General features: G+C 37.2%; 2 protein-coding genes across 2 annotated transcripts; both read left to right on the top strand.

Moving 5' to 3' along the window:
• The first annotated feature begins 245 nt into the window (after positions 1-245).
• Positions 246-4,999, top strand: LOC145769936 (uncharacterized). Its single transcript, XM_082581485.1, has one exon. The coding sequence runs from the start codon at positions 246-248 to the stop codon at positions 3,342-3,344; it is 3,099 nt and encodes a 1,032-aa protein (XP_082437611.1). The 3' UTR covers positions 3,345-4,999.
• LOC145769945 (threonylcarbamoyladenosine tRNA methylthiotransferase-like) lies at positions 3,405-11,742 on the top strand. The gene is made up of 12 exons (XM_082581499.1): positions 3,405-5,194; positions 5,583-5,695; positions 6,472-6,556; positions 6,910-7,055; positions 7,863-7,983; positions 8,282-8,385; positions 8,546-8,712; positions 9,291-9,497; positions 9,834-9,953; positions 10,204-10,414; positions 10,561-10,658; positions 10,991-11,742. Exons 1-12 carry the CDS (start codon positions 5,022-5,024, stop codon positions 11,108-11,110), a joined length of 1,665 nt encoding a protein of 554 aa, XP_082437625.1. The 5' UTR covers positions 3,405-5,021; the 3' UTR covers positions 11,111-11,742.
• Positions 11,743-11,828: the final 86 nt, after the last annotated feature.

Here is an 11,828-nt window from a genome sequence, read left to right as displayed (position 1 = left end):
AGCTCTATATATCATAAATGATTAAATATGCTAACTTGTTCAAAGCAAAATTTGTTGACGATGTTATTGACGTTCTTGATACAGTATTAAAAAGTAGCCCATAAGTAAAATTTGTTGCTGGTCCTTAACACTGAATTTTGTTTGCTCTTTTAGGCTACGGTATTTGTGGTTTGATGGATGATGCTCTTATCATTTTTTTTGTTGTTACAGTTTTCCATATTTCAGCTTTTTTTAACAAGATAACTATGAGTGAACAGATAATTCTTGAAGAAGATTATGATGAAAATTATATTCCGTTGGAAGAAGAAATATTCGAGTATGCCAGAGTAATCGGACTTGATCCAGCCACTGATGCAGATCTCTTATGGATAGCTCGAGAAGGAATAAATGCTCCATTACCTGCTCATTGGAAACCATGTCAAGATACCACTGGAGACATTTACTATTTCAATTTTGATTCTGGTGAAAGCATTTGGGACCATCCTTGTGATGAGTTTTATCGAGCAATGGTTGCTGAAGAAAGACAAAAAAAGCGAACTAAACCAACCACTGATCACACAGTAATTAAAAAGGAAAAAGAATTGAAGTCAAAAAAGAAGAAAAAACATAAGGCATCAGAACCTGATTTAGCACCACTTAATCAGCTGAAACTAAATGATAATCTAAATTCTGGATCACATCAAGGCTTGCTTAACTCTGGTTTGTCTGTTGGTGGGAGTTTAACTCTAATCTCTGGTGGCTTAGCTCCATTAAAAATGGGAGGGTCTAACAAAATCCCGTCTCTTTCTTCTCCATTGGGCAAATCCCCTAATTTGGGATTACAAGCTTTTCCTTTTACAGATGTTGTTAAAAAGCAAGACCCTTTGAATTATACAGTGAGTTCACTTGGTAGCACAGCTGAGTTGGGAAAAATTAATTTAGACAAGTTGAAAACTCAAGACTTAGAACAGTCAGCTATTGAGTATCAGATATCTGATGATGAAGACATTGATAACATGCATGTTTCCTCTAATTCTGATCCGGAGGAGTTGGATCTACGTCAAGAAGCAGCAGAAAATATGATGAATATGATGGACATTGATCAACTTCATGCTATTGAAGAAGTTGATTTTCCTGATGAAGACATACCATTCCACTTTGAAACTCCAGGAGAAGCAGCTTCTAAAGCAGCACACAAGCGAATGCTAAATTCTGTCAATGAAGCCAAAGAATCGCTTTCCGCAAGGGAATCTTTAAGTGATAGCTTGCTTCCTTTGGACAATGAAAAAAGTGTTTTGAGCACAGGCAAGTTGAAAAATGATGCCGAACAAGAAGCTGAAAAATTAAAAGCTGAATTATTGCACAATTTTCAAGAAGAGTTAGATGGTGATCTTCAGGTTGAAAAAGAAAAATTAAGAAAAAGGCAATCTGACACATTGTTGAAGTTTGAACAGGACTTGAAAAAGAAAACTGATTCAAAGGTGTTGGAACTAAATCAAGAAGCTGATGCAAAACTTGTAAAGTTAAAGTCTGAAATTTCTACAAAGATTGAAGCAGAAGAAATTGCCAACCTGCAAAGGGATTCTGATCACAGTTTCACCTTGGAAAAAGAAAAGTTGGAGTTCATTAAAAAACAAAAGTTGGAAGAGCTAAAGACTTCACATCAATCTGAATTGAAGGAAATTGAAGAGAAGATGACCGCCGAGTTGCAAAAAGAACAAGCTGATAAAATGGCTGAGTTGAGGAGTGTACATGAACGCAACTTAAATTCAATGAAGCGTGATTTTGAACTTGAATATGAAGACAAAAAGCAACATCTTTGTAACTCTTATACAACATACAGTGATGTCGCTGAGGACCATGATAAAAGTCTTCGAGATATCCTCAGTGAGAAAAAAGATGCTGTGATTGCTGAACATGAAACAGAAATTGCATTGTTAAAGGAAGAGCACCGCAGAAAGATTGAAAAGTTGAACAGCAGCCATCATGAGGAATACCAAGCTGAAATTGAAAAGCTTCGTAAGAAAATGAAGAACGAATTGGAAGTTGAAACTGCCCGTTTGAAGTATGAAAATGAAATCAAAATCCAGAACCTTACTCGACAGTACAAACTAGCCAGTGAGGAATTAAGAAATGATCAAGAAATGCTAGTTACTAAACGTAAGCACCTTGAGAGTGCAGGAGAAAGACTAAATGAACTTGAAAATACTTTAAAAACCAAGATTGATGATGTTAGAAAACACCCAGAAATTGATAAACCAAAATTGAGCACTACAATTGACCACTCTGCTAGCAATCCTCTTGAATTAGAAGTGGAAAGTTTGAAGAGAAAACAAGAAGACATTCAACGAAAAATTAAGCAACTTCAAGAGCAAGCTGATTCTCCAGCTTCAAAACGTCTTCATCCTGACATCGACTTAAAGCTTCAAGACTTGGCTGAACCATCCATCTTAACCAGATCAGGCCGTGAAAAAGATTCTATTTTTCCTTCACCGGTCTCTTCTTTTCCAAAAAAGGCGTGGGAAAAGGAAGAAGATGGACTTCAAAAAGCAAGAGAGTTTTTGTATAAACAGCAACAGTCATTACAAAGGCAAAGTGTCAAGGGAGTGTCATGGCATAAATCTGTCAATACATCAGAGCAAGGCACTTCTAACGATGAGACCAGGCGATTGTTGAAAGAAATCAAGGGAAATCTTGAAAGAGAAGCTGTCAATTTAACAACTGACCCACTTTGGCGAGGGAGTACAAATAATGCTTCTTACTCCTCATGGATCGGTGAAAGTAATTATCACCCAGATGCAACATCGACTCAGCAAAACGTTAAAGCTAGTGTACATGAGCCTCCACATTCTTCACACGTACCAACTTCTAATGAGCCAAGTCATGTGATGGAATATTTAAAAACAGTTGATGTGAAGTTGAATCATATCATGCAGCTTATGGCTGAAAAAGAAGAAAGGCACGTTTACATTCCCCAACCTCAGTCTGTGTCTTTTCGTTCAAGTAATTTTGTAAGTGATTTTGTAGACAATGAATTGGCAAGCAACTGGAAGAAATACTTCGGCAGGTTTTCATCTCAACCAAGCACGGCATATGAGAAACAACCCCTGCCATACTGGCATTATGTTTCTGGACGAGACTTGATGGAGTCTCGTGGTTCTGCTAATCACTCTTCAATAAATGCTTATCAATTCTCTTCCACTTTAAACCGTTCACCATCCACTTACAATGACAATTTATTTGGTAGCCAACCATCTTTCACTGGTCAACCTGCATTACTTCCCAATAGAGTACGATTGGAAATTGATGATGAAACTAACAAGCTGAGGCAAGTTAACCTTCAAAGGGACCAAGAAAATACGTAATCAGATATTGTTGCGAGAATAAGAAAGCTTACACACGTTTTACCAGTGTACAGCTTGTCTGCCATGTTATTATTTTTTTTTATCTCACCTGTAGTTAATCAAGGAGTTACATCGGGGTGTTTAGAAGGGAAAATTATAATACTCTATTTTCAAGTGTTGTGATTTTGCAAGATCAAAGTTTTAAAAATGAAAAACGTTTTGTTCTATTTTGACCAAGTTTAGTTTCTGTATATGAGCGACTTGAGCATATTGTAATATTGTATGTGGACACAGAATTTGATATAGTTTTTGTGTCATTTCGCATTGTAAAAGTTTCTTTTACTGTGTATTTTCCTGTTATAAGATGTTCTTTACATACTACTAGTACCGTACTCAATACAATATAAGACTTGACTGACACTTTGACAATGAAGTGTGCATTCTTCTTAGATACACCTTCGTTAATCTTAGCTCTATTTGTCTGACATTGAATACCCGTTTGTTCGTTAGACCCAGAAGTAATTTTCTAAAATTGGCAGCCAACACATCAGATGTTTGCTTTAATGTGCTGAAATGTGTATTCAATTATGTTTTTGTTTTTTTGCAAAAAAAATAACGCCCATTAATACAGATATGTGTTGAGCCGAAGGTTTGTTCTGAGACTTTGTTCTTAGAATAATAAGCGGTATTGCATGGTAATGTTATTCATTTTATGAACTGTTTTTGTCATATAATGGCCACTTGGAAATGAATGACAACACTTTGTGCCAATCGGGATTGCTGTCTGGCTTGAGGATAAAAGCTTCCATCTGAAAGTATTGGATTTAAATACAAAGCACTGTTTTTGAAAATTTTGAGGGCCGTTACCTTGTTGTTGTTTTTTTATAACACTGAGCAAAGTTTCATAGAAAGCTTTCTACCTAATGTCTTTGGTGCTTACAATGTAGTATCGGATGATATTATGTAATGATATTTCTATCAATTCCAAGTGATATAGCTGTAGTAAAGTGTAGTATTAATGATCTGTGCCTTAGTAGAGTATATTGCTTCGAGCCGACGATAACTTAGTTTGACGACAGTGGAAGGTTTTCACTGTTTGTTTTGTGCCAAATTGCGTTTCCAAATTATTTTTCTTTGTGTTGAGTGTTTTTTGTCTTTATGCTTGTCAGATCACTTTCTTAAATCTTTATTTCTGCAAAGTGTACTGTAGACTCATCCATTCTACGAAATTTAAGTTACAAAGTATTTGATTGTTTTCATTTCCTTTAAAAAATGTTTTTAATTTTTGAGTGCATTGAAGTTTTAAGTGAGTTATTGCTTATTTTTTCATTGTTATTATTTCACAGTTCATTTTCTTTATGGTAGCAGAACAATATATATGAAATTTTGATCGCATTGACAAGTGACCACAATAAATACTTTTCAGTTAAACTAGTAATTATTACTACTGCAATTTCTTTTAATTCTTACTACTGTATTATAACTTCATGTACGGTAGTGCCTTTGTTTCAATTGTCATTTGGTATATTGTGCATCAATGCTCCATTGTAAGTGGTGGACCATGTTATTTTGTAGTTTTATCTATGTTTATATTAGAGCAACTCTTTTATATATTGTATATGATACTTCTGAAAACATTATATTTTTTTATTGTATGCATGGAAATATTTTTGTAGGGGCATTATCTCTGTTTGGTTAATGATGCCAGTCGTAGCAACGCTTGATGTGGATGACATAGAAGACATCGTCAGTGGTGATGCACCAAATTTGCAAAGAAGTTCACCGAAGCAACTTGTGTTGCCTCGTCCACGTTTGAACATTAAAAAGTCACGAGTTATTGATGATGAGGTTAAAGTACCACACGGTGACAGGTGAATCCCATGCTTCCAAGTCTATCCCAGACAACAAAATCCGTCAGTTTGCATTGATTTAACGTTTACAGAATACAGACGTTGAATCAAAATTAACGGATTTTGCTGTCTGGGTAATGGGTATTGTGTAAGGATAACATTGTTATGTCACATTTAATAAAACAGAAAACCTGCAGTGTTTCAAGCTGTAATGACTCATTAATGATTTTGATTTGGCTATGGTACATCTATTAATTTTCTGATGTTGATTGTATAAATGTATATACCTATTACAGGGAAACCATTTTTTTAGTTGATGAAGGAAGAAAACTTTAGCAAACAATAATGTGAAAATTGATAGAGACATCATTTAAATGTATGTTGTCAATTGATTGATATTGATTTTTAGCATCATTCCTGGCACTCAATCGATTTACATAAAAACATGGGGCTGCACACACAACTCGTCGGATTCAGAGTATATGGCTGGTCAGCTGGCTTCCTATGGGTACACTATCACAGGCAAGTAGGCTATAGTCTCCTTTTTGTTATTTAAAAAAAAAAGATCAAGAAACGTATTTATCAAAAATTTTGTACAGTGAAACTCATACATTTTTCAATTTTAACTTGTAGTGGATAGAATTTTGTGATTGTTGAAGGCTTCTTCTCAATCAATTTCTTTATTGTTATGGAGATAACTTTACATATATGTGATGTATTTAGATTGAATGCAAATTTTCTGTATTTTCAATGTGACTTCCCATTGGTTTATGTCAACATTGTGTTGATCATGCTGTCCTATATGTCGGAATGGCCCGTTTCGGTGAGTCCGATTCGGTGAGTCCGATTCGGTGAGTCCGATTCGGTGAGTCCGATCCCTTGACGGGGGATTTTTTCAATTTTTTTTTTTTAATTATTGGGTACCGTGGCCTAATTATCATTGCCGTTTTAGGGTTAGGGGTTAGGAGTTAGGTTTAGGGGTTAGAGGTTAGGAACTCACCGAATCAGACTCACCGAATCGGACTCACCGAATCGGACTCACCGAATCGGACTCACCGAATAGTAGCAGACCCCCTATATGTGGTTAAAAAACGTTTAATACAGAAATCCATTTTAACCGTACCAACAAAAATGATTGCTCCCAGCCTCCCATCTTATGATTTTTTTTATTTGATTTTTTTTCACAAATCGCAAATGAAGTCTTTGTTTGTCACGCATTTAAGCTTTGCCATTTGGAAAAGTTAACAACACTTTATTCAAATCCATCAGCTTAATGTATTTTTTTTGCTATGCACCAGATGATTGCAACACAGCTGACTTGTGGTTGCTGAATAGCTGCACCGTGAAGAATCCTGCAGAAGACCATTTCAGAAATATGATCGAGTATGTTCATTTTTTTGGTATGATTCAAACACTTATGTGGGTATCTTAATTGTGATTTTTTGAATGAAGTCAGGTTTACCAAAGTAAGTAGTTTTATTTCATCGCCTTTTAGCTTCATGTTTAGTGGCAGAAGAAGAATTTTACGCAATAAATGCTTTCTAAACACAGTACTTGTTTTCTAAAATTCGGATTGTTTTTAAGTCGTGGTCTCAGTCAAGTTTGCTGATCAGTGCTTTTTTGCTCCACCATTACATTACAACAAGCATTGCTTTGAAACAAAGAAAATATAACTATGCAATGCATATGGAAATTGATTGTATCATCTACAGTCTAATTCTCATATGGTTGCACAGAAAAGGCGACGAACTAGGGAAATACATAGTTGCAGCGGGATGTGTTTCGCAAGGCGCCCCCAGACAAGACTACATCAAAGGGTTATCGCTCATCGGCGTGCAACAAATTGATCGAGTTGTGGAAGTTGTAGAGGAAACGCTAAAAGGTATAAGTCCAAATTTGTCCTCTTTGCAACCTAGTACTGTGCACGTGATTCTTTCGGAATGGCCCGTTTCGGCGAGTCCGATTCGGCGAGTGCCCTATTCGGCGAGAGCCCTTTTCGGCGAGTTCCCTATTCGGCGATTTTTTGAAACATTTTTTAAAATTATCGGGTACCGTAGCCTAATTATCATTGCCGCTTTTACATCGTTTTAACGTCGCTAAACGTTGAAATAAGACCCTAACCCCAACCCCTAACTCCCAACCCCAATGGGGTTAGGGTCTTATTTCAACGTTTAGCGACGTTAAAACGATGTAAAAGCGGCAATGATAATTAGGCTACGGTACCCGATAATTAAAATAAAATTCAAAAAATCGTCGAATAGGGAACTCGCCGAAAAGGGTTCTCGCCGAATAGGGCACTCGCCGAATCGGACTCGCCGAATAGTAGCAGACCCTGATTCTTTGACGCTGACGATTGGTCGTTGTACATCTTGGCGCAAAGACTCATGCGTTTCTAGAATACATGTGGATAATGGATATTCTAGAATTAAAAAGTAGATTGTGTGATGCGAGAATAGTTTGTGACACGTTTCATCAACATCTACTGTTTCCACTATTATCTGGAGATTATTTCAACCGTGTGAATTTTCTGCAGAAACTTTCAGGGTCGTGTTTTATATTGAATATCAATTCAATCTTGAACGCTTCAAACAATATGACCTGTTCAACGTTGAAATAAAGTTGTGTTATCCTTTTTATTTGCGTAGCCTACCAAAAACTATACACGAACTAAACTTAACTGCATTATCAGGAAATACTGTTCGACTTTTGGGGCAGAAAAAGCATAAGTCCAAAAAATTAGGAGGAGCGTCACTTGATCTGCCGAAAATAAGAAGAAACCCCCTCATTGAAATCATCAGCATCAACACAGGGTGAGCTACTGGGTTTTTAACGTGATGTTACCCCCTAAGCTGCTGAAGACTGATTCATGTGGCCGCCAACTCATTGCTATGTTCAAATCAAGTCTAAGGTTTTTGAAGGCTTTTCGTCATTCTTGCGAACGCGATGACAGAATATGTACGTCACCGTCGTGCGTTTTATCTTGCTTGGTATGTAATTGGTGTATCTTGTTTAAGAACATAATCTGCAAGACTTGGCAGGGCTACGCCAAATCTTTTGCTTTGGAAAGCATCTTACATGATTGTGTCTTTGTGCCCGCAATCTACGCAGGTGTTTGAACTCGTGCACATATTGCAAGACTAAGCACGCTCGCGGAGAGCTGGGGAGTTACCCTATTTCGGAAATCGTGGAAAGAGCCAAGAAATCGTTTGAAGGTAACTTCGCTTTCAAGTTTTAACGCTACATTGTACTATGCAATGGTGAAAATATAAAAATCCACTTTCTCTAATGATGGTTTGAAGAAAAAAAAATAACTTAAATCGAATTTAAAGTTTGTTTTGGTAGCTTTTTGTTAAACTCATTCTTTGTTCACAGAGGGAGTGGTTGAAATATGGTTGACAAGTGAAGATACTGGTGCGTATGGTCGCGACATTGGTGTTTCGTTGCCTCAGTTACTCTGGCAATTGGTCGAAGTCATACCAGATGGTTGCATGCTGAGGGTTGGCATGACCAACCCCCCTTATATTTTGGAACATTTGGAGGTATAGCTTCTTGCTTTAAAATCAATCAATCTAAACGCTGACCCTGGAAGTTCTTTAAGATGTTAAATGTTTTATTTTTATTTATTACTGAGTATATTTGGGAAACCACAAAGTCTACTTTTTGATGTGGCAAGTTCTTACGTTACGTTCTGATGGGCTGTTGTTCTGTTTGTGGCTAGCGTGGAACTTTGTGTTGAAAAGATGAGATTACTCGGCCTGGATTCGAACCGTGACAACACGTTCTTGGCTTCCACCCAGCTGAGCCACGTACCTCTCCCCGTCGAATTATCATCACATATCATCAGCATCTGTTGATCAACCTTATGTGCAGTCGAATGGTAGACTACATCACGTTAAAGTCCCATTCCTTGCTATCTGATAGGTAATGGGGTGCATCTTATCTTGGCAACCGACTTTATCGACAGCACCCCAATTGTGTGGGGCTTATATATCTTTGATTCTTTGGACCTAATAAAGAGGATTACGTTATTCATGAGCTAGTCATTATGTCTCCTACCCCTGTTTTTTCCTTTCTTGTTGACTTAATTGATTTTTTGAAGACAAATTTTTATGCACAGGAAATGGCAAAGATATTGAACCATCCTCGAGTTTACGCTTTCCTGCACGTACCAGTTCAATCCGGTTCTGACCGGACTTTGTACGAGATGCGTAGGGAATATACGTACGACGACTTTTGTCAAGTGGTCGATTTCCTGAGAAGTCGAGTTGACGGCGTCTCCATAGCAACCGATATCATATGTGGATTCCCTTCAGAGACTGAAGAGGTTCAATTAATATTTTATCTTTATTTTTCTGATTTTGAGTTTGTTCCTCATACCAAGATTTTTTTGCTTCCAATGTCCGAATTGTCCATATAACTTAGTCACACCATATCATTACTAAAGCAGAAGTTGTCTGCCCGTTGGAGGACAAATTCTTAAATATCTACAAATTAAAAAGATATTTTTATCTCTGAGGTGCGGGCTTGGTGGCTGATGTTTGCTTGATAATTTACTTGTTTGGTTTTCTGTTTAATTTTAAGGAAATTATATCGTCGGTTTTGTGGCTGTTCAGTGTTCACAGAAAAGGTTCTTGAAATAGAAAGATTTTGTCTTTTTTAGGACTTTGAAGAAACAATGAAATTATGTGAAAAATACAAATTTCCAAGTTTGTTCATCAACCAGTTCTTCCCCAGACCTGGCACCCCCGCTGCAAGGATGCCACAAATCAACAGACAGGCGGTACGTTCACTAACTTGTGTCTTGTCCAGTGCCACGTTTCATGGAATTGATGAAAAGTGGTGAAGCGTTGTCAAAAACCTAACTGTGTTTCTCGGCAGTTGAGTGTAGCAAGAATTGACAGTGATAGACACTGTTTCGCCCGTGAAGCTACCAGGCTCATCAGTATAGCACCACTAATTCATGTCACATAGTTCTCAATTTCTGCTTTTGGTAATCAATTGAATCCATTCATTCCTACCGACTTTTGCAGATTAAAAAACGAACCAAAAAACTCTCCGAGTTATTCCGATCATATGAACCATATGGGCATCAGGTTGGAAAAGTGCAGCAGGTTTTAGTCACAGAGATATCCCACGACAAGAAGCACTATGTCGGCCACAACAAATTTTACGAGCAAGTTTTGCTTCCAATGGACGAAGATTTGATGGGAAAGTGTTTTAACGTCGAGATATTTGAAGCTGGTAAGAACCATTCGCCGCTTTGTGGTAGCGTGAACCAATCTTGATCATAGGCTATTATTGTTTTTGCGTTATTCAAAAATTGCTCATTTCCACTGTAAACTAAAGCAATTGGTAAGAACACGCTCATAGCAGCTATTGCTTCCCAGGCAAGCACTACTTGAAAGGAAGACGCGTCAGTTCTGCAATATCGCCTGGACGCGTGGTGCCTTTGGCTAAAGGAGCGTTGTCCGGTACCAAGCTCAAGGTAAGGTTGTCCCAACGATGGATTTCATTTTCATTCAGACGCTTTTGTGGATGTTGAGTTGTCACTAACAGAGGCTACTCAAGGTGTTGACGATTTGCATAATTTTTTAAACTTTTTGCATAGATTTGTTTCTAAAAGTGCTTTGTTATGTTTGTTTTTTTTAGAAAAGTTTTTCGATGGATGACTTGTGCCTTTCTTGTCAGATACAACATTTTGTATTACCATTTCTTCTATCCAGTTTTCTTCTAAGAATTCCATGCTTTTGTAGCTTTAATTCATTACTCCAAAATTTACTTGTTAATAATTTATTGAACATTTGTTTTTTATTTCAGATAAACGAACAAACGAAACGTGTTGGGATAGATGATTTCTTGCGCAATAACTTTATTTTGTTCATTTTTATTATTTTTGCGATTTTCTTATCACTTTTATCAAAGGGAGGTTTGGTATAATTTTTCTCCGAATTATGTTTTATAAAATCGAGAGAATTTGTTCTTGTGGGCTCCCTGGATCATTTATTCCGTGGGAAACTTTTTGAGAAAGTTGTTGTTGACTGCAAGTGGCCAAGCATAGGCGAGGCATGTGGCACTTTTGATGCGCTTGCAATCTTGCATGGTAGGATGTGATCTTAAGGGTGCAGTGTACGTGAACATGCGTTTGATGGTTTAGGACGGAGACCAGCTTTGCTTAGGAACTAAATAGTAAATTGTATGTTGATTCCTGGTGAATTCCCGTTGTCATGGTGCACATTTGTCCATGGCGGTTCCCATCAGCGGGGTATCCGCTTGTAAGGACATACCACATGACATTGTTATTATTTCCTATGCTGCTTCCACGTTCAATTATGTCATCTGATGTCTGAAACTATACGCTCGTTTTTTTTGACCTGCCAGACTGCCAATCACCTGTCTAATGTCTATTCTGCCATCGGTTTTATATTTTCAGTTGGACTTTTTTCCTAGGTGCAAAATTTGCATTTTTTAACATTTTTTCATTATGTTACGTTTCGCGACGTTGAAACGAAATAAGAGCGCATTTTTGTCTAGCTGGTGTATAACTTGCTCTTAGAAATAAAAGTATCAGAGTGTCATTGAAGATTTGGTGCTAATCCGTTTAAAACAACTCAGTTTCAACCGGGAAAGAACAATTGTTTTGTACGAGAACTACGTG

The sequence above is a fragment of the Aplidium turbinatum genome, chromosome 5 (assembly GCF_918807975.1).
Source record: "Aplidium turbinatum chromosome 5, kaAplTurb1.1, whole genome shotgun sequence".
Taxonomy (NCBI): domain Eukaryota; kingdom Metazoa; phylum Chordata; class Ascidiacea; order Aplousobranchia; family Polyclinidae; genus Aplidium; species Aplidium turbinatum.
The sequence above is the reverse complement of the archived record's forward strand: the minus strand, read 5'-3'. Positions and strand labels throughout refer to the sequence as shown.